We start from the raw sequence: 23470 nt of genomic DNA, 5'->3' as shown, positions 1-23470 counted from the left end.
TCCTTATATTAAACCAGTGTTACCCCTAAAGTGGTTCTGAATTGCATATCAACTTTTTCAGAATTACAGTAGTGCTTATTTAAAAATTGTCCAGGGCAGCCTGGGTGGCTCAGCGGTTTAGTGCCGCCTTCAGCCCAGGGCATGATCCTGGAGACCCGGGTTAGAGTCCCACATCGGGCTCCCTCTGCCTGTGTCTCTGCCTGTGTCTCTGCCTCTCTCTGTGTCTCTCATGAATAAATAAATAAAATCTTAAAAAAAAAAAATTGTCCACTTCACTACTGCTGTCCTCTAATAAAATAACATAGGGTGGCATCCACAAATCCGCATTTAAGAGACACTGAGGGGATCCCTGGGTGGCGCAGTGGTTTGGCACCTGCCTTTGGCCCAGGGCGCGATCCTGGAGACCCGGGATCGAATCCCACGTCGGGCTCCTGGTGCATGGAGCCTGCTTCTCCCTCTGCCTATGTCTCTGCCTCTCTCTCTCTCTGTATGATTATCATAAATAAAAAAAAAAAAAAGAGACACAGTGACAATTGCATGCAATTGACCACTAGATTAAGTCATTCTTACATTTTAGATGATTGAGTGAGGCTTTGGTGAATGTTCTCAGATTATGGTAGAATTCTGAATTCTGGTTTTGTGTAAAGTTCTAACAAAATTGGTGTTCTTTAAGTACAGGAGGCAGAGGTGACATTTAGTTACGAAAAGCTTTCACTGTTGGGGTGTTTGGGTGGCCAGGCGGTTAAGCATCTGCCTTCTGCTTCATGTCATGATTGTAGGGTCCTGGGATGGGTCCCCCATGTTTGGGGCTCCCGGCTCAGTGGGGAGCCTGCTTCTCCTTCTCCCTCTGTCCCTCTTCTCCCTCTCCATTTGCCCCTACCTCCACTCATGCTTGCGTGCGTGCTCTCTCTTAAGTAATAAAAATCTTAAAAAAAAAAAAAAAAAAAAGATCAGGGTGCCTGGGTGGCTCATTTGGTTAAGTGGCTGCCTTTGGCTCATGATCCCAGAGTCCTGGGATTGAGCCCTACATTGGGCTCCCACCTCTGCGGGGAGCCTGCCTTTTCCTCACCCAGTTTATATGTTCTTTCTCTTAAATAAATAAATAAAAATCTTTTTAAAAAAAAAAAAAGCTTTCCTTATGATTTTATTTTCTTCTCTTTAGAACACAAATAAAAATGCTCTTAATCTTCTAAATGCTTTTATGCATCCAGGAAGGTTTTCTGTTTAAGACTCATAAAATTGTCCTTTGTGATGGAAGAAAAGCTCATTTCTTCTGTTACATGATGAAAGAAAGGAATTGAAACAAAGCTTAGACAAGGAAAATCTTTCATGATAGATAAGTTAGTTTAGATAGAGACTTGCTTAATCAACTAGTTAAGGGTCTTCTATTGTATTTCTAGATAATTCAGACTATCTGAAGAATTTCTTGAATTAAATTCTAGAGTAGGGTCGCCTGGGTGGCTCAGCGGTTTAGCACCTGCCTTCTGCCCAGGGCATGATCCCGGAGTACCGGGATTGAGTCCCACGTTGGGCTCCCTGCATGGAGCCTGCTTTACCCTCTGCCTGTGTCTCTGCCTCTCTCAATCTGTGTCTCTCATGAATAAATAAATAAGATCTTAAAAAAAAAAGTTCTGGAGTAATTTTACTCAGAGTACCTCACTTGGTTTATGGCTTTCTGCCTACATCTTTCTCACTTAGAATATGGGCTTATAATTTTCTAGTGAAGGTTTTGCCAATGACAGAATAATGCATATAAAATATATGTGGAGGGGGACACCTAGGTGGCTCAGTGGTTGAGCATCTGCCTTCAGCTGAGGACATGATGTGATCCCTGGTCCAGGGTTTGAGTTCCACATTGGGCTCCCTGTGAAGAGCCTGCTTCTCCCTCTGCCTGTGTCTCTGCCTCTCTCTGTGTTTCATGAATAAATAAATCTTTTAAAAAATATATGTATATATGTATACACATACACTCATATATATGAGTTTCACATATATATGTGTGTGTGTAACACATATGACGTGTGACATCTATATATATGTGTGTGTGTGTGAAACTCAGATTTTTTACATAGTATTTATCTCTTTATTATAAAAGTAATGCACTTAAAAAATACCAACAGATACGAATGTGCCTGGCACATAGGTGCTCAAAAAAATTTGGTGAGTGAGAATATAGTTGACCCTTGAACATGGGTTTGAACTGTATGGGTCCACTTACATGCAGGTTTTCTCAAGTAAATATAGTCCAGTAAAAAAAAAAAAAAAAATATATATATATATATATATATATATAGTCCAGTAAATGAAGCAGGCTCCATGCAGGGAACCCAATGCAGAACCCGATCCCGGGACCCCAGGATCACACCCGGAGCCGAAGGCAGATGCCCAACCACTGGGCCACTCAGGTGTCCCCAGAATATGTTAATTGCTTATATTATCAGTAAGGTTTCTAGTCAAGAGTAGACTATCAGTAAAGTTTTAGGAGAATCAAAGCCCCTCCCCCATGTTGTCCAAGAGTCAAAATGTAGACACAGTTGTATTTTCACAGAAGTGGGATTATTTTGTAGCTTTTCCTCACCCACTGTACAGCAGATGTTCTATTTTAGTACAGTAGAAAATGCCTCAGAAATCATGAATTTTAATCTGTGGAAATGGAATGTCCCAAAGCATAGGTCTCGGGGACCATTTTAGAATCTAGATTTAATGAGAGAACTCTGGACCAAAAACCCCCTGAATTCTTAGAAGCCTTCCCAGAGACTGTCCCAAAGACTCTAGGAACCCATCCAGTACCAGAAGGGGGAAACTTTGAAAAAATGGCAAGGAAATGTCTAGTATTTTTATCTCCAACATACCGTACACTCTGAATTATTTTCTCCTTGGGGCTTCTGTTTCCTTGTGTTTCATGAATCTACATAGTATAAAGAAACAAGTAATTTAAGGTAAGGTGTGTAGGGCACCTGAGTGTGTTAGTCGGTTAAGCTTCTGCCTTCAGGTCATGATCCCTGGATCCTTGGATCAAACCCTGCCTTGGGCTCCCCGCTCAGCAGGGAGTCTGCTTCTCCCTCTCTGCCCCTGCTCATACTCTCTCTCTCAGAAATAAATAAATAAAATCTTTAAAAAAATAAACTAAGAAGGTGTAAATAAAAAAATAGGTTAGTAACACTGTTTTGAAGCAGTTACGTTCAAGTCTGTATTATAACATTTAATAGATACCCCATGCACCTCTGAAAGCAAAGCTGGATTTTATGACTAGTCCCATTCATAGCCAGGGTTTCTTCAGAATAACCTTTTTTTTTTTTTTTTAAGATTTTATTTATTTATTTGAGAGAGAGCACGCATGCTTGAGCAAGCACAAGCAGGGGGAGAGGCGGAGGGAGAAGCAGACTCCCTGCTAAGCAGGGAGCCCAATGGCAGGGCTTGATCCCAGGAGCCCAGGATCATGACCTGAGGCAAAGGCAGACACTTAACTGAGAGTGCCACCCAGTTACTCCTCCTGGATAACTGCTAAGGACTTTTTGCATCACAGCCACCTGAGTCACTTAATAAAAATGCAGATTCTGGACTGGACCCTCCAGATCTGCTGAATCAAAATCCTCGGGGGGGTGAATCTAAGAATCTATTTTTCACCATCTCTCTTAAGAATCTGTATTTTTCACCAACTCTCTTCATGATTCCTAATGTTACTCTTCCATTTGAGGCAACTGCCCAAGGGCCTCTACCTACTTCATTCTCCATGATTTTTGAACATGGAAATTTCTGTCACTGTAAGGATCTCATTTTAGCATAACCGAAGGTACAGCCAGAGACTATTAATTACCAATTCACTAAATCTTAAAATATAGAGGAAAACTGACAACTGGTCTCAAATTAGTTCACTGTTTCCCATGAATAAATTGTATTCAGTGAATGAATGCTTCAGAAATTTGGATTGCTACTAAATGCTTTGAAAGGTAACTGATTAATTGATTTAAAAATTCTGCTTATCATTCCATCAAGATCTAATAGATCTGTAATAAGTGACTTACCTAAGCATATTTAAAATCATGACTAGTTACTCAAAAGCAGATATTTTTCTATCTGCATAGAGGAGTATTACTACTTATTATATATATATACCCAAATATATACTTATGTGTGTATATCCACATATAAATGTAATCAATCTTATTTATTTTATTCATTTGAGAGAGAGTGTGCACAGCAGGAGGAGAGGCAGAGTTTGGAAAGGGAGAAACAAACTCCCCACTGAGCCACCCAAGCTGAACTACCCAACACCCCTAATCTTATTCTTTTTTTTAAAAAAAGATTTTTGGCATTTATTCATAAGAGACAGAGAGAGAGAGAGGCAGAGACATAGGCAGCAGAAGCAGGCTTCATGGAGGGAGCCTGATGTGGGACTCGATCTCAGGACTCCAGGATCATGACCTGAGCCGAAGGCAGATGTTTAACTGCTGAGCCACCCAGTAGTCCTAATCTTATCATTCTTCTGTAACTGAGAATATAAACACCTTCCTCTGAAGGTTATTTTCAGTATTGAATTGAGTTGAGGAGTGGGGTTGGGGAGAGTAGAGCTTTAGCTTTCAGCCTATAATACTGATAACTAATTTTCCTCCGCTGGGTAACAGTAGTAATATAAGGTAATCAATGTTATCCATCTTTACACAAGACCTTATTCCTATTCTGTTAATTCATTCAGTGTTCATTGGGTTCAGGACCTGTTTTAGACACAGGGAATACTGCAGTGAGGGAAAAAAACACATAAAAAAATCTCTGCTCAGGGGCAGCCCTGGTGGCTCAGCAGTTTAGCGCAGCCTTTGGCCCAGGGCGTGATCTTGGAGACCCAGGATTGAGTCCCGCATCAGGCTCCCAGCATGGAGCCTGCTTCTCCTTCCACCAGGTCTCTGCCCCCCCCCCCCCCCCCATCTGTCATGAACAAATAAATAAAATCTTAAAAAAAAAATCTCTGCTTATGTGGAGCTTAGTGGAGGACATGTTAACTCTAAGTTCTAGGACTTCCCAAACTAAACTCATTTTTACATGTCCAAACACCTTCTTTTGGATAAGTATTTATTAGGATATTTTGGACACTGATTTCAGGTGCTATTTGTTTTCTTATCATTCCAGTTCTTGGACACTTCTCTTTTCAAGTTAAGTGATGAAAAGCATTGAATATAGATGCAGGCAGTAGTCTCATTTTAAAATGTTACTAAATTTAGAATAGTCACTTAAATAAATATCATTTCTGTTTTCAGTATCACATCAATAAGCTATCAATCATGACATCAGAGAATCATTTGAACAACAGTGACAAAGAAGTGGACGAAGTTGATGCTGCCCTTTCAGACCTGGAGATCACTTTGGAAGGGGGAAAAACATCAACAATTTTGGTAGGGTGAATCTTTTTCCTACTAGTATAGTTTGAATTGATGCTTATCTTTTTGTGGATTTAGGTTCTTATAAGTATTGGGTGGATATAGAGAAATATTTCAAGCTTTATAGAATACAGGTGTTGGCTTTTCAGAAACTTTATGGAAAATTATAAAATTAATATTGTTCTAGTCTGCAGTGCTTCTCGTACAGCAAAGATAAATCTTGTGATATCTGCCCATTCTGTCATAAGCAGTGGGAAGACATTTTTGCAGAGTGAAAGGTAGTCTCAAGTCATGGTAAAATCCATTAGTGAGCTGCACATTTGTAGTGAGCTACAAAAGGAAGAGAAAAATATATCTTGGGAAAAATTTTAAATACTAAGTTTGGTTTTAAAACTTAGAAATTAGGAGATCCCTGGGTGGCTCAGCGGTTTAGCGCCTGCCTTTGGCCAGGGATGCAATCCTGGAGTCCCGGGATCGAGTCCATGTCGGCCTCCTGGCATGGAGCCTGCTTCTCCCTCCTCCTGTGTCTCTGCCTCTCTCTCTCTCTCTATGTCTATCATAAATTAAATCTTTAAAAAAAAAAATAAAATAAAGCTTAGAAATTAGTTATTACAGAAGAAACACTTTTCTCAGGGCTGTTATGATTTTGCATAATTTCATATGCAGATACAAATAGTTCTAGCTGAATTAGAATCAATAATATGTTCTTAAAGGTTATATGAACTGCTATTTTGATCAAAATTTTTATTAGCTTTTACGCCATTTGAAAATGACTTTGTACGTATAACCATATAATGAGTCTACCTTTAAAACCTTCATTTTAAAAAAACCTTCATAATCTTTTATTTTATGTAATTTTGTTTATTGAATAAGCTCATACTTGATAATCAGATACTATATATTAGAGTTTCAAATTTCAAGAAAAATCAGGAAAAAATGATTTCTTTCCTTAGGGTGACATCACTTCTATTCCTGAACTTGCTGACTATATTAAAGTTTTTAAGTAAGTACAAAAAGGGGAGGGATTCCAAATATTAATGAATGATAAATATCAATTTTATAGCCATGTTCACATTGTTGAAATTTACTGTAAGATTAGCAATGCATCTCTACAAGCATTTATCAGTTAGAGAAACACTAAATTATGAGAGAAAATAACCATCTTTACTAAATTAAAACTGCAGTACTCATGAACTTGTTTTTTTCTGATAAACATTCTTCTTAAAAGGGAAAAACAAAGACAGTATAGCCTAGATTGCATTGTGTAGATTCTGAGACATACAGTGGCATTTCAGTACAAAGCATCCCCTCTGGGTGAAAGCAGGACATAATGAACCATTATTGCCAGTGGTTATTTCCTTGTTCAAAGCCCCGGATTCTATTGCATTTTATTCATTTGATCATGGAACATTTTATGAGTGTATCTTATCTAGACTTTTATCAATCTAGGCACAGTCCACAGAATCAAGAGAGTTGGGCATTAAAGCAGAGAGGGTAAAGAGGACAGGATGTGATATGGAATATAAGATGTAAAGCCATTATGGAATAAACCCTTTACTGTAGCTAAACATAGAATAGCTCACCATAGAGAACAGTTTCTGAGATCAGGGCATGATTTCAGATGCTGCTCCCTACCCCATTCTCCTGTTACACATCCTTCCTTATCCACACTCCATCGTGACTATTCTGTTTTCTTTGTGTTTGGCTTTGGTGTGGCAAGTTGAAACACCAGATACACCCTGAGAGAGACAAGTATTTTCCTCACTTTAGTTATTAGGTATACCTGCCTGTCCAGAGAGGCCCCACCCACGGTTCTTAGGTTCTTGCACACACCCAAGAACCTACTGGTAAATTACAGGACCTAGGAGCCTTCCCATTGGTGACATTTACTTCACCTTTTCTTGTCCTTTCCATGTGACCTGCTAGTGATAGAGATGCCAACACTAACAGAAATACTCGAATTCTGGTCCTTCTGTCTTTCTCCCCTGCCCATTCATTCTTTGTGAGGTATTCCTGAGTAGATTGTTCAAGAAGGTGCAAATCCATTACCAGCAACATTGAATATAACATGCTGGCCCAAGGGAACTGAGTTCAGCATGTGTAAAACTTGGCCTTAGACTTTTCGCTGTTGTGAAACTTGGCTGCTAATCCTATTGATAAAGTTATTTCAAAAGTTATTTTTCTGTTAATTCTATTTGACATGTAGGCCAAAAAAGCTAACTCTAAAAGGTTACAAGCAATATTGGTGCACCTTTAAAGATACATCTATTTCTTGCTATAAGAGCAAAGAAGAATCCAGTGGCACACCAGCTCATCAGATGAACCTGAGAGGTAAGGAAAGCCTTGGAATGAGCAGTGTTGATGGAGTAATTTCTGTTGGCTGATCATTGATAAACTTCACTGTGGTGGGCCAGGGTAGTTTTTTAGCAGATTCATTGCTTCTTTATGTTCTATTTTAGGTCTAGATTCTTCTTTTTTTCTTCTTCTTCTTTTTATAAGTAGTTTTTGTCACAATTTTGGGTATTCAATTTCACATGAATATTTTGTTGTAAACTCTTTGTGCAGTCCTCATTTAAAGTGATTCCACTTTTCTTGTCAGGTAAATTTATAGTACCTCTTTTCTCATCTTAAGCATTTCAGCATTCAGGTTTTCTTCATTCTCATCCATGTTGTAGTCCTCTGTTTTTGCTGACTTCTCCCTTCCTCATCAGCATTGTACTCCTCTTTCTTTCACTGATGACAAGCTTGTCCCCTTCAGGTTCCCTAGCCTCATTTTTGGCTCAACAGTGGGGTAGCAGGCATCTATGGGGTTTGGCCAAGTTCTTCCCCTACCCCATAACTCTTCCCTGCACATTTTTGTTCAACACTCAGCTCTCAGTCTCGCCTCTGGGAAAGCCCCAGTATACTGCTCTGAGACTCCTCCTAGCTGACAACCAGAATTTCATTGGTTTCCTCTTGTCTCTTCAAATCTAGTGCTATCACTAGGATCTGGTATTTGAGGCACATGTTATTGGACATGTTTCTACTCCATTTTAGCAGGCTTGCTTCCTGTGGTCTGGACTAACACCGGCTGGGAGCTCAGAGCTACTGGCTTTGGTCGTCGTCCCCCCCACCCCCCAACTTTATTTGCTATTTGGGTGACTTCTTTGGTTCTTCATACTGCTTCTTCACCTCCCTTATCTGATTGATGTAGTGGTTCAGGTAGAAGGCGAATTTCCTATCCAGGTTGGTCCGGTTCTTCTGCCGCTGGAGAACATCTTGCTGCCTCCTGCCATGATTTTTCTGCAGGGTCTTGCAGATCGTTGATGAGCCCTTCACTTGTGGACATATTCACTAAAAAGTACCTGGCTACCTGGCTCACTTGACATAAGAACTGCACTCACCACACTTTTGGCATGAGTGTGTCCGGGGGAGGATGCAGTAGTTTGGCATCTCACTGTTCCACACTCTTTACAGCAAAGGCCAGAAAACTAAAATACATTTTCTGGACTCATTTCCAGTGAGATTTTGATTCCAATCAGATGCATTCATGTGAAACTTGAATTTCCAATTACGTTAAGGGGCTGGAGAGACAGAATTGAGAAAGGAGCAAGGTGCTTCTGGGCTGTGGAGCTTCATTTAGAATGAATGAAGAGGCTCCTGTTTCCAGCCTCTCTAGGGTAGCAAAGATTGCACTTCTTTGGCAGGCCAGTTTTGAGGGCGGTATTCAGGGAGTTAATTCCTATCGGCCCGGCTCATTTCTCCTTTGGCCTACATTTTGCATGTACATTTATGATTATATGTTAAAGCAGTAAGTCTTTCTAACTAAAAATATCCATATTTGGACAAAAGTACCCAAGAAGGGGGCCCCTGATTCATTCACAAAAACGTTTCCCAAAATAATTTCATTTAATTGCTTAAAATACAGAGGTGCTTTCCTTGATCTGTAGTCTTAATTTTCCATTCTGCATGGTACATTAGGATATTTTTAGTATATTTAAACAAAAATATTCAAATCTCTACCCTGTGTTCTGCCCAGTAGTCCTCTGAACTGTTGTTTTAAAAAATGGGAAGTTGGGATCCCTGGGTGGCGCAGCGGTTTAGCGCCTGCCTTTGGCCCAGGGCGCGATCCTGGAGACCCGGGATCGAATCCCACGTCGGGCTCCTGGTGCATGGAGCCTGCTTCTCCCTCTGCCTGTGTCTCTGCCTCTCTCTCTCTCTCTCTCTCTCTCTCTCTCTCTGTGACTATCATAAATAAATAAAAATTAAAATAAATAAATAAATAAATAAAAAATGGGAAGTCTCTGTCCTGGGTAGAAGACTGCTATGCCCATGTGCCCATGGAAAATTCTGTAATTTCCTCAAAGTTTTAATTAGGCTCCTGCTTTTCTCTCATAAGACCCATGGGTTTGACGTTTGGGTCTCCATCATTATTTGTTACTCTTAGAATCTATTGCAGCTCTGTTGTTGCTTCACTCCTAAGCTGCCAGGACCATCCCAGATGATCTCCTCTCTGTCTGTAGACTAGATCTGTGTTCTGGCCCCTGTCGTCTTTGTCCCTGTTACATCCTTAACCTTCTCCCCGTGTGAAGTCAAGTCCTGGTATGGAGAATGGCTTACATATGCTGCCTCTACCAGGTTCTCCCAAAAGAGCACTTTTCCAGCACATCACACTAATGAAGATAACACCAGTCTAAAAATCAAATGGCCTAGATTCTGCTCTGCTATTAAACAAGCCCTATGATTTTAGAAAAATAGCCTCTTTGGACCTCAGTATCTTTTTCTAAGAAATGAGTGTGTTGGACTAGATGCTCTCCAAGGCCTTTGGACATCTAAAATGTAAAGTTATAAAAAATTTAGTAAATACTGATTGAATTCCTGTACTGAAAACTGTCCTAGATACTAGAGACGTGAGCAAGAACAGATGACAGTACCACTCCTCTAGGAGTTTAGAGCATGTAGGGAAGATAAACAGTTACAATTTGGACAATAGTATTTTAAAAAGTAACAAGTCAGGAGCTTGGGTGGCTCAGCAGTTGAGCATCTGCCTTTGGCTCAGGACATGATCCTGGGGACTGGGATCGATCGAGTCCTGCATCAGGCTCCCTGAGGGGAGCCTGCTTCTCCCTCTGCCTGTATCTCTGTCTGTCTGTCTGACTCTGTCTCTCTCTCTCTGCGTCTCTCATGAATAAATAAATAAAATCTTAGGAAAAAAGTAACAGGTCTAAGGGGGAGCAAAGGGACAAGGTATCAGTGTTCAGTGACAATGGAGAGAATCAGGATAGACTTTGTGGGGGAAATAATGCCAGAGTTAGAGTTTCACGAAGGGAAAGTGAATTAGTAAAAGCCAGGCAGGCAGAGACTGGTGTGCAGAAATGTATGGAGAAAGCATCAACAACCAAGGGGGGTTTTGTGCTGCTGGAACGTAGAGTTCAAGGGGGGATGAATACTTCTTAGTGGTTGCCAAATCTGATTCCTACTAAAATGAGTGATAATAGCAGAAGAAATTGGCAGGAATTAAGAGGATAAATATGTTAAGGAGATTGTTTTTTAAACTGGCAGCAGTGAAATGCCACTGAAAAGTCACTAACATGAAAATGATGGGATTCATCCTATTTATATTGGCTATAGTATAGAGGAGTAATTTTAAAGCAGTGACTGATGCAGATTAAGGTGATGAGTATAAATGGGGAAGAGGGTGCCAACTCAGAGGACCCTAAGGAAGCCTCAGCAGCAGCCTGGGTGACGGACTTGGGAGAGGCTGATGGGGAGGAATTTATTTCTGGCTTGTGCAGTTGAGTGAAAAGGGTTGAGAATATAGACGACCTGAGTTTGGGTGGAAAGATGATGAGTTTAATTTTGGTACCTGTGGAATATCTTTTGGAGATAACCTGTAGGCCACTGGAAAGCTGCACTGAAGATACTAATGGTATTAGTTTTAGGATTAATGCTTACTGCAGCCTTAGAATGGTTGTCTGTACTATGAGAAAGCTAAGAACAGAACCCTACAGAACACCTATGTTTGAGGTATAGGACAGATTAGAGGAAGAGGAGCTTGCAAGGGAAACAACAAATGCTTATGAAGACCATGGAAATGAGGTATGGTCGGAACTAAAGTAACAGTTGTTTTAAAAAGACAGTAGTCAATAGCATCAAATGCCACAGAAAAGTAAAATAAAGATTGTTAAGCCTCCATAGCATTTATAGCCGCATTGGAAGTGGATAGTGGAGTGTATTGTATAAGGAAAAAGATAGACCTCTACATACCCACCACACAAATAGGACAAATGTTAAAACTGAAGTATTATATTAAAAGAAACATTTTAGATGACAAATGGGAGATCATCTTCTCTCCAGATGCAACTCCTATCATGAATTTGGTGGACTTTCTCTACCTTTTTGCTTTCTTTTAAAAATATTAGCAACAGCATTTAACTTCCTCTTCAAGTATTACAAACTATCAGGAAGTTGTGTGGCAATTCATTTAACCTGCAAAGTTAAAATAGAGATGTCTGAAGATATGTGATCTTTTACGCACTTCATTAATCATCCAAATGGACTTAAAGGATACAACCCCATAATAATTAGACCTTTAAAAGTAAAATACTGTGGTGCCTGGCTGACTCAATTAGAGGAATCTGTGACTCTTGATCTTAGTTAGGGTCGTGAGTTTGAGCCCCATGCTGAATGTGGAAATTGCTTAAATAAATAAACTTTAAAAAAGAAAAAAAGAAAAAAAAGGAGAGTAAAATGCCAAAAACCCCAAAAAGCTTGGAAATGCAAAGTGAGTGGGAAGTCAGGTGTTGGTGTAGGCGCAGAGGCACTTATTAGGCTTCTCAGACAACAATCACTGCATGCCATCTTGGCTGCCTACTTCCATGGCAACATGCTACACTTCAGTGTAACCCAATTACTGTTCCTCTGAAATGTTAAATGCAAATTTAACAGCAACACAAGCTTCATTCCTCTCTTCAGACTATCTGAGGGACTCTCTCCCTACAACCCCTCAACTTTCTCCCCATTAGTAACATATTTTCACCTCTTCCTTTTCCGGAGTCCAGCCTGCACACCATTCACCAGGTATTAACCTTCAATTCCCTAGATTCACTGTCTTTTCCATTATATACATTTAACAAAACCTTAACCAGGGCTCACTCCAACCACCTATCTTTTACTTGCTTACATTAGGCTGCTGAGCACTCGAAGGAGGGAAGGGGGGGAAAATCACAAAACTGAGTGGATAGGTTTCACTAGAAATTCATGGATCTCCAACTTCAACCTGGGCCTCAACACTTGCAGTACTTCTGTGTTTTTTTAGACATTCTCAACAATATTTCAGATCTTCTCAGGCCTCTGATGCCATTCAATCTCAGGGGACAACTTCATTTCTTTTTTCTTAGAAAACCATTAGAAGGGAGGTCACACAGCTTCTCTGCCACAACAGCTGAGAAAGCTAGCTGCCCTCAACTTCCACACAGTGGAAGAGGCACCTCTTCTCTTAAGGCTCTCCTATCCAAGTGGGCTGAGTTTTCTGCCATCCCAGGAGCCTCGCTCCATCAGAGACCCTCTTTATTTCCCGGACACTAGATTTCTTTCTTCTTATTTCTAGTGTGATGTTTCCATCAGCATTTAACTTCCTTGAGTCTCTCCTATCTTAAACCACAAAGTCTCTTTCTCCTTTATCTTATACCTCTCTCTGCTGTAACTGCCCTCTTTCCTCCTTCCTTGTTACAGGCGAGGTTCATCAGAAAGCTATTTTTGTTTCCTATTTATTTATTTATTTTTTGTTTCCTATTTACTTCTCAGTCACGGTACTTTGGCTCAGATACTCAAAGGGCTACTGAAATCTGCTGAATCTGTTCTCCAAGGCCACTATCCACCTCCAATGCAGCTATAAATGCTATGGAGGCTTAACAATCTTTATTTTACTTTTCACACAGTATCAGGGTACTTGGGTGGTTCAGTAGGTTGAACATCCATCTGACTTTTGGTTTCATCTTGGGTCATGATCTCAGGGTTGTGGGGTCAGGCTCTCTCTCGCCCCACCCTACCCCTCTCAAATAAATCTAGGGCACCTGGGTGGTCCACTTGGTTAGCATCTACCTTCAGCTCAGGTCATGATCCCAGGATCCAGGGATTGAGCTCCACGTCAGGCTCAGGGAGCCTGTTTCTCCCCTTTTCCTATTCCCCTGCTTGTGCTCTGTGGCACACACTCTCTCTGTCAAATAAATAAATAAAAATCTTAACATTTTTTAAAAAAATCTTTTTTTAAAAAACACAGCATCAAACTTGCCATGTGGTATTTTTTGGTGATATCCTTTCAATAGGACCCTTCTGTTTTTAATCAGGTTTTCTGAGGGCCACAAACTGTATTAGATGTGTCTCTTTGCTCTGCCTCAAACAAAATTATTGGGTGGTAAAAATTTCCTTCTCAGTTAATAGATTCCAAAACAGCAAAATTCAGCATGTTAAGATACCATAAAATGAGGACTGCCTTTTTTGGCTTGAGATTTCTTAAAAGTAGATTTGGCCATTTTAACATTTTTTTTTATTCTAGGATGTGAAGTAACCCCAGATGTAAACATTTCAGGGCAAAAATTCAACATTAAACTCCTGATTCCAGTTGCAGAAGGCATGAATGAAATCTGGCTTCGTTGTGACAATGTAAGTTTTCCAATTAAAAGTATAAACCGGATCCCTGGGTGGCGCAGCGGTTTGGCGCCTACCTTTGGCCCAGGGCGTGATCCTGGAGACCCGGGATCGAATCCCACGTTGGGCTCCCGGTGCATGGAGCCTGCTTCTCCCTCTGCCTGTGTCTCTGCCTCTCTCTCTCTCTCTCTGTCTCTGTGTGACTATCATAAATAAATAAAAATTAAAAAAAATAAAATAAAAAAATAAAAGTATAAACCTTAATTTTCTTTGATTCCTTAGAGTTGACCAGTCATCCTTAGATTTTTAAACCCAAAGGATATGTGATACATATCATATTTCAGTATTTCTTTTCAACAGGAAAAACAGTATGCACACTGGATGGCAGCCTGCAGATTAGCCTCCAAAGGCAAGACCATGGCAGACAGTTCTTATAACTTGGAAGTTCAGAATATTCTTTCCTTTCTGAAGATGCAGCATTTAAACCCAGATCCTCAGTTAATACCAGAACAGATAACAACTGATATAAATCCTGAATGTTTGGTGTCCCCTCGCTATCTAAAAAAATACAAGAACAAGCAGGTATTTGATTCATTTTACTTCATCTGTTTTCTTCCGGTTTTATGACTTTGTACATACACTTTAAATTCAGTTCCCCTCTTAAAACTTTTTAGTCTTAGTGATGGTCTTAATTTCATATCCAGTGATTAGAGCATAAAATAGGATGTAAATAACCTTCAGTCCATTTAAATTAATCATTAAAAATGTTTTTCATTTAATAGGACAGATAATGAGGTAAGATAGTTGGGAGCATATTTACTCAAAACCTAAGGAAATCATCCTGTGAACAGGGTGTGTTCTTTCAGGGAATTGAATATGGTGAGGATACTTTGGGTTTTATTCCTTATATAATTAAGTATAGTATAAAGCGCAGCCAGCATTTCTCACCAAAATCTATAACAACTCTTCTTGCTGTCAAAATGGACTTTCCAGCCTTGGAAATAAACTTTACAAGGGTAGAAATAGTTTATCTTTTCTTAACAGTAAAAAAAAAAAAAAAAACCTAAACCAAGATTTGCACGTGTGACAAAGTTTGGTAAATTTTCATTGAAATTCGCTGCTTTTGTTCACTCTATTTAGAATTCCTTTCCTGGAAATTAATACCATAAAAGGATTGCTATTTAGGAAAATGGTTCTTCGGTACAACATAAAAGGTTCTTTGCAGGGGAATTTCACTTGGGATAGCCCCCAGTATTCGCTACACCAAACATCATGCCATAAAAGGCAAAGGCTTCAGTCTGAGGTGGGGCGGTGAAGAAGACCTTTCAAATAAATATTTCATTTCTATCTAGTTTCATTTTTATCTCTGTTAAAGAATAATTTTAAAATATTACTGAAGGCGCCAATGAAATACCCAGAACATTTACTAATTCTTAACTTTAAATATAATGTTTATCAAATGGGTCTGAAATCACTTAGCTAGAAATGTTCAGAAGTTTTAATCACCAAGTATTTGTCTTTAAGTTTCAGAGGTTGTGTAAGCTACATGGAAATTGTTTATCCCACAGTCCTATGATGTGGGAGTAGTAAGGAATGGAGGAAATGCTGCCCTGGGGAGCTTTGTGGAATGTAGATTTTAAGTTAAAAAGGGAAAGTGAATCAAGTACTAATTTTTTTTTATTCTTAGTTATTTCATTTAAAAATTACTCATTTTAAAAAAAAAACCTTATTTCTGAAAGTGGATTCATTTGCCTTCAAAGACAAGGAACAATTTCAAACCTTAGCAAGCATATCATTTACACTGTTTGCTGTCAGGAAAGAAAAATACTAAAGTGTAACTGAAGATTGCCAACTGTTGGTTTAGTTGTCAAAGGTATTGGATTGTTTTCTCAGAAGCCTTTTAAATGATAGTTTTCACTTTAAAAAGATAGTTCTCTATCCCTGATTTCTCAGCTAGCTTGTCATAGTGAAAATTCTCTGGAGGACAAAAACAGTGACTATCTGACTATCTTTAACTGGCAGGATGGCAGCATGTGTGTGGTCCGTGGTTAAGGATTCTTCTAGCCTTTTCTTCCATGCTGGCATCTTATCAAATGCACATTCTTTTTTAATGCTCCTTTCTCTGACTAGATTTATATTGGTTGTTCCCAGAAAGTAGAGACCATGTATTGCCCTGACAATTCCTACTGTCAGCTAAGAAGTGCTGACAGGCAGAGTTCATTGCTGTTGTGTGTCCAGCACTGCACCAGTCGTTGGATATAGTGCTTAGTAATTGTTAAACTATACGATACAGTGGCATTCAGGAATCCAGTAGAAAGAGGTTTGGGCCATGAGCTCCTCTATTTCTACCAGGGCCCATTAATAAAGATTGTGTTATATTTAATCTACTTTAAATCCCTGCAACTATTTATTAATTACTTAAACTCGCTGTATGTATCTTTATATGACTATGATTCCCAAGCTGAATTTTTACATTTTAAAGAAAAGAGTTGTCTCTGTTTTATCCACGTGAATAGACATTGAACTAGATAATATATTTATAGCCATTGTTCCTAGTGTAGTATATTAGCATCTCTTCATTTTCCCTTCCAGGAAAAAGGATGCAAAAAACAGATGGTAATTGAGGGGTTTGCTTTTCTTGTGCAAATAAACAGTATGGTCACTGCACTTATTTTATACCTTCAACTTATTTCTGAACAGTGATGCATGGGTCATATTATCGGACTCAATCTGAAAACATTAAAGGTTTTTGAATATTAATTTTGATTTTGCTACTAAAAGCATTAGTTCTGCCTAACGAGTAAGAACTGGTAAATGAACAGGGAAAAGGGTATTTGCTCTTTATTTTTTCCCTACAAATATTTACCCATAATTTTAGTAACACTTATCAGTTTAAAATAATGTGGAAGTGTTTCTCAGTGTTCTAAATGGAAAATAATCGCTGCTTCCTTGTTTTCATTTTCATGCTTGCATTTACTTTGCTTGGTTTCCACCTAAAGTAATTTTTTTTGCATGATTTTTGGCTGGAATTTTGGTTTGCAGGTTACCGCAACTTTTTCTTTGCTTCATTGCCATTTTTTCTGATTGCCTTTTTTTTTTCTTTCTGCTTCCTTTTTCTTTCTTCGCATTGCCATCTACAGCCAGGCTATATAAGAGATTTGGTAAGTTCTCCATATTTACCAAAAAAAGAAAAGAAAAAAATACATAAAATATTTAAAGCCTTAGCCACAATCCCTTTTTATGGATTAATTTCCTTCCACTCTTTTTGGCAGTAGCCATCCCAAAGTGAGTATAATTTAAAGTTAACTTTTCTAATGATTCATTTAGAAAAAAATTTAAATTATTATGCTGGTTTCAAGTACTTTAAAGGTGCTAATAAATATTCCTGCTAGAAATTTATATTCTAGGTACTCATTCTGATACTGTGTCTTGGTGCTAAGTTTAAAACTTCATTATTCATAGGATTAGAACATGCCTTTTATAGAAGCAGCGACATATATGTGTGTACTTGGAATATACCTCAAGAGTGGCAGTTATATACTCCTCTAATAGTACCTTTTGTTTCTGGATATATGGAAACTAATTAAGAAGAAATCTATCAAGGTTTATTTTGAAGAGTCATCATTATGCTAAAATTTCCAAAAGTAGCTGCAGAGATTTCCTAATTCTAGTTCTTAAAATATGTGATCGTGGGGTGGGGCACGTGATTCAGTTTTTTACTTTTTGTCATGATGCTCCCATGAAAGAATATTGTCTCGATGGTAAAGGTGGTGTTTAATCATGTTTAGATAACAGCAAGAATCTTGGAGGCCCATCAGAATGTAGCTCAGATGAGTCTAATTGAGGCCAAGATGAGATTTATTCAAGCTTGGCAGTCATTACCAGAATTTGGCATCACACACTTTATTGCAAGGTCAGTGGTTCTCCTAAACATTTATGTATAAATCTTAATTCGTGCCTTTTTATGTAATCTACTTCAATTAAACATTTAAAGTACATACTGAGATCCATTAGCAATTTTACAGTAAAATGTCAAGAATATTGAAACCTATTTTCTATACTTGTAATTTTTGCATTAAAAATTCAAAATGATTTCTCTTTTTACTTATATGAAAATATCCTTTATAAGAGTTAAAAAGCTCATCTTAAAAACAAAGCAACATGTCCTCCCATCCCCCACTTGTTTTTAAACTTTATGTTTTTAATACTATAGGTTTCAGGGAGGAAAAAAAGAAGAACTTATTGGAATTGCATACAACAGACTGATTAGGATGGATGCCAGCACAGGAGATGCAATTAAAACATGGCGCTTCAGTAACATGAAACAGTGGAATGTAAACTGGGAAATAAAAATGGTAAGCTCGAACAGTGCTACCTGAGTGCATGTAGAGCCCTTCTACTAAGAATTAGTAAATTAAGAATTAAAAGGCTATTAAATTCTGTAGATTATTTGTACCATTACCTTTTAAAGTATAAAACATGGTTGGTTATTTCCCACTTAACTTGCCATTTCATAACTAGCCCAATTATTAGAATTCTAAGAACATAATGATCTGCTTAGAGGGTGGTTTTCCTGTAGTGGTACATCCCTGTCAGTAGCAGCTACTGTTTATTGAATTCCTACTCTGTGCCAGTCATGATGCTAGATGTTTTTACATTTGTACCCTATTTCTAATCTCACCATGGCCTTGTGAGGTGGTTGGATTGTCCCTACTTTACAAATGAGGACACTCAAAGTTAGAGGCTTAATGGCCATGATTGCCATGACTGCACACTTAGTTAACAGAATCAGGATTTAGACTCTGATGCTCAGAGGTCTAAAACCTGGCACAGCTACTACTGTATATCATGCAGCCCCTAGCCTTGGAGTACAATGAAAATCATTTAAAATAAACCATCTTTTACTGATAAGCCATGTGTTATTGTAGGATCATTAGGTTTATTGTATCAGTTCCTATTAGTGCACAGAATCTCCTATTTCTGAAATATACTAGTATCCCTTCTTATCTGTGGATAACCATGGTCGAGATGCAGATAACCCATCCTCTTCCTGACGTATTGCTAGAAGGTCTGTAGTAGCCTAACACTATGTCACAGTGCCTGCGTCCTTCACCTTCATCCATCACGTGGGCATTTTATCATTTCTCGTTATCACAAGGATGAGTACAGTACAGTAAAATATGTTGAGAGAGAGACTATTCACGTAACTTTGATTATATATTGTTGTAATTCTATTAGTTATTAATCTCTTACAATAACAAATAATAAAGTATCTAACTGATAAACTTTATCACAGGTATATGTGTGAAGGGACAAGAAGCATATATACTATCCGTGGTTTTAGGCATCCATTGGGGATCTTGAAATATATTTCCCATGGATAAGGTAGGGGAGGGCTACTGTATCCACACATGATACCTAAAGGGTAAATATCTAGAGCAAATATTAAATTAAATGCAAGAAGTAAGTTTTCTCCCAGGCCTTGAAGAGAGACCTTCTCATAACTAGACTAACCAGAGACCATTGGGAACAGAATGACCTAAACCCCTTGCATTCAGTCTTCCTTTTCAGAACATGAAAACTAAAAAGGTGTGGGGGAGGGGTTAATAAACTTACTCTTTAGAATTAAAAAAAAAACAAGGCTCAACAAATATTTTGTGAGAGGGGAGACGTTAAATAGCATGGAAGCTTTGCTGGTCCCAGCCACACAGAGTTTTCCAGGGACTGACAGTTCTTGGTCTTCATTCTAGGTCACGGTAGAGTTTGCAGATGAAGTACGATTGTCCTTCATTTGTACGGAAGTAGATTGCAAAGTGGTTCATGAATTCATTGGTGGCTACATATTTCTCTCAACACGTGCAAAAGACCAAAATGAGAGTTTAGATGAAGAGATGTTCTACAAACTTACCAGTGGTTGGGTGTGAATAGACACTGTGTGATGAAATTCCATGGCCATAACAATATTTAACTTTGAAAGCTGTTGTTTGTTATATGCTGCTTAATAAAGTAAGCTTGAAATTTATCATTTTATCATGAAAACTTTTTTGCCTTACCAGACCAGTTAGTAAGTGCACTAACAAGCACGACTGTTAATCTGCTCTCGTGATATAATATATGGACTCAAATATGGCACACATTCCTTAGGGACATGAATTGAAAACTAAAGTAGGGGGCAAGTCAGGAACAAAACATCACTGATTTAATCTAGCCAAACCAAGAAAGTCAAGCCATCTACCTTTAAGCTATCCAGGGCTTAAACTATATGAAGTCTATTTATCATGTTTAATGCATGTGTTTTAATGTATGTTTAATTTGATCTTGTGTTTTAAAAATACCTACTTCTGGTAGCCATTGATTCGCCATCCCCCCACTCCCACCCCCAAGTAAATCAGGCCTGTGAAAGGTCCCTGATACTTAATAATGTCATTGTTTGACCTTGAAGGAAAATGCTATCAGTCCGTTTGGCTTGGTTTGTTTTTGTCTTTGAATAAGCATGTATGTATACTGTCTTCTGTTTTTATTTTTACACCCTATTGTATTACAACATTTTTAGTATTCACCAGCATATTCACTGTCTGCCTAAAATATGCAACTTTTGCATTACAATATGAAGTAAAGGTCTATGAAGTATGCATTTTGTGTAACTAATGTACAAACACAAATTTTATAAAATTGTACAGTTTTTTTAAAAAAAACTCACAGCTAGCAAATGGCTTAGATGTAGCATCTTTGCATTAATTAAATGCTTTAAAAATATAATTAATGTGCAGATCTCATACCTGCTAAATTAAGAATGACTTCATTATAGTCATGATTTGCCACAGCGTCCTTAACTCTAATGCCTGGACTGGCCATGTTCTCGTCCGCTGTGCTGTTACAGTCCGCATTGGTGCTAGTTGGAAAATTCCTAGCTCACACAACCCAAGAGGGTGCCAGGAGGGGTGGATTACCAGTATTGTCCAATAATCCATGGTTTAAAAACTGTATAAATGCATTTTATTTTAAATAAAAGCAAAATCTTTTATTTGTTTCTTTTTGTACTTCTTGTCTTTACTTTACATAGCATTAACTGAAGAAATGAACTTTTGCTTTTGGAAACGTGTTGCGTTGCGAGGACAGCTTGCTGGTACCAGAGTGTCAGCAGACAGGAATACTCCATCTCTAGGATAGGTTCTTCCACCACTTCACTTTTTTCTACTACTAAAAAATGAACTGTATGAATATTAGGAATCTAAACAGTATGACAGATGAAAGGATATTGTTGACTTGGGGGAAGAATTCATTTTAAACTCAAAATGAATGACTCCTGGTCTAAAAAACCTCAACTCACATGTGTGAATTTACTGCCTGTTGTTAAGAGCTATTGCATCCTCACTTGGCTACAAAACTTCACCTCTGGATTTTCTCCCTTAGCTCTTGCTTTTCATCAGGCCAAGTCTTCGTTGCTTTTTCCCTCAGGCAAACTTTTGTCATTGATGTCACTGACACCTGAATTCAGGTCCTTTCCTTGTGCCCACCACAGTGCCACAGCCTCTAAAGCAAACAGCATATCACATTTTCAATGACTTTTTATACTCTGTCTGGTCCTACAAACCTCACTCCAAAATATAAGGGCTCCTTCCCACTTCAAAAAACCTAAATAATATATTTCCTTTCCTCACCTGAAATGCAGGTCACTAACTTGGTTAAAAGCCCTAAAATATATTTAGATGAAGGCTTACCTCAGTGCCTTAGTGTTTCACAGCCTCTGTACTGATTTCTCTGAGTTTGCCGCCCCCCCCCCCACCCCCCCGCCATCCTAACAATCTCAACATTAATTTAGCCCCAGCATAGCACTGGCTGTATGTCAGCTCTAATGACTCCAGTCAGGAGCTAAGAGGGCTTCTATGCTCTGTATCCCAGCCCACATTCTCCAGACCATTCGCACTTGCTCATCGCCATATCATTTTGCAGACTTTCTTCCAGTCTCCCACATGTACCAAATCCCATTTTTCTAGCATTTTAGAAATTTTAGAAAGAGGGGCACCTGGGTGGCTCGGTTGAGTGTCGGCCTTCAGTTTAGGTCATAATTCCAGGGTCCTGGGATTGAGCCTCACATAAGGCTTCCTGCTCAGTGAGGAGTCTGCTTCTCCCTCTGCCCTCTCCCTTCCCTCCTGCTTATGCTCTTCACCCCTGCCGCCCCGTCAAATCTTTAAAAAAGTTTTTAGACCTCAAGGGTTCTTCCATGAATAATTCCAAGCTTCCTCACAGCCCCAAATTTTCTTACTCCTGTGAACAGTCACTAAATTTGGTCCTTTTTGGAACTTAGGAGCAATCATCCTTATTATGATTATTGCCTATAATAATTCATTACTCCCTTGAGGACTGGATCTGAGCCTCATAGTTGTTTTTTTTTTTTTTTTTTAAGATTTTATTTATTCATGAGAGACACACAGAGAGAGGCAGAGACACACAGGCAGAGGGAGAAGCAGGCTCCATGCAAGGAGCCTGATGTTTTGGGACTCGATCCCAGGATCACGCCTTGAGCCAAAGGCAGATGCTCAACCACCTGAGCCTCCCAGGCATCCCAGAGCCTCATAGTTTCTACTTAGGATCAGTTAACACATATATGTTCATTGAATATAATAATGGCTATTTTAGAAATCAAGGAATTAGGACAACTTAGAATTTTTACAACCTCAGCATAGTTTAATATAGAGGAAACAGACCTGCACACCAGCTATGCTTTAAGAGACATGCTGAGTGCGTTCATATACAAGATCTAAAGACTTAGACAATCCATCCTCATTTTCTAGACGAGACTCCGGCCAAGTGACCTGTTCAAAGCAACATGGCTATAAGTAATTAGTGCCAAGGCAGACTAGAAGTGGAAACCAGATTTCCTTCTCTGTACCAGTAGTGTTAAAAACAAACCCTGCATGAATCTTGAGGAACCCCATTGGTAGTGGTCTCTATACAGAGACATCAGTCCATGAAAAGAACCCTGGCCAGGGCCTTGAGAGACACAGTTTCAGGTTTACACTCTGACTCAGTTTCACATGAACATGAAAGCACTGGGGACAGGAGACCAACCAAGCTCTCTTCCAATTCTTTCTCTTAAATCAGCAAGTTAGAGACCTGCTGATGCTATAGTTAATCAGTAATTTTAACTTGGTACAAATTATTTTTTACACAACCTTGAACATCAAAGGTCAGGGACCTAGAGACATGAACTTATTTTCTTTTTCAGCTTTATCAAGGCATAACTGAAAAAAATTGTCAGATATTTAAAGTGTAGGGGCACCTGAGTGGTGCAGTTAGTTAAGCGTTTTCTTAATTTCTGTTCAGATTGTGATCTCAGGGTCAAGAGATCAAGTTCTGTGTTGGGCTCCGTGTTCAGCGGGGAATCTGCTAATCTGCTTGAGATTCTTTCTCCTTCTCCCTCTCCTCCTCTTGCTCATGCTCTCTCTCTCAAATAAATCTTAAAAAAA

General features: G+C 38.8%; 1 protein-coding gene across 12 annotated transcripts in view; it reads left to right on the top strand.

Moving 5' to 3' along the window:
* The window catches only part of FERMT2 (FERM domain containing kindlin 2), a 79888-nt gene extending 58858 nt beyond the window's left edge, over positions 1-21030 (top strand). For 4 of the 12 annotated variants that reach the window (XM_072761603.1, XM_072761599.1, XM_072761611.1 and 1 more), the window contains 10 exons: positions 5253-5387; positions 6326-6375; positions 7579-7703; positions 13909-14015; positions 14361-14582; positions 16593-16616; positions 17141-17161; positions 17789-17913; positions 18214-18355; positions 19751-21030. In XM_072761603.1, the coding sequence (XP_072617704.1) occupies positions 5253-5387; positions 6326-6375; positions 7579-7703; positions 13909-14015; positions 14361-14582; positions 16593-16616; positions 17141-17161; positions 17789-17913; positions 18214-18355; positions 19751-19924 (1125 nt within the window). In that variant the 3' untranslated portion in view covers positions 19925-21030. The remainder of the gene's footprint in view (positions 1-5252; positions 5388-6325; positions 6376-7578; positions 7704-13908; positions 14016-14360; positions 14583-16592; positions 16617-17140; positions 17162-17788; positions 17914-18213; positions 18356-19750) is intronic. The other 8 variants (XM_072761608.1, XM_072761601.1, XM_072761607.1 and 5 more) reach the window with 2 other exon arrangements.
* The last annotated feature ends 2440 nt before the right edge of the window (positions 21031-23470 follow it).

Source organism: Vulpes vulpes, chromosome 6 (assembly GCF_048418805.1).
Source record: "Vulpes vulpes isolate BD-2025 chromosome 6, VulVul3, whole genome shotgun sequence".
Lineage (NCBI taxonomy): Eukaryota > Metazoa > Chordata > Mammalia > Carnivora > Canidae > Vulpes > Vulpes vulpes.
Note: the sequence above shows the minus strand (reverse complement) of the source record. Positions and strands in the feature narration are given on the sequence as shown.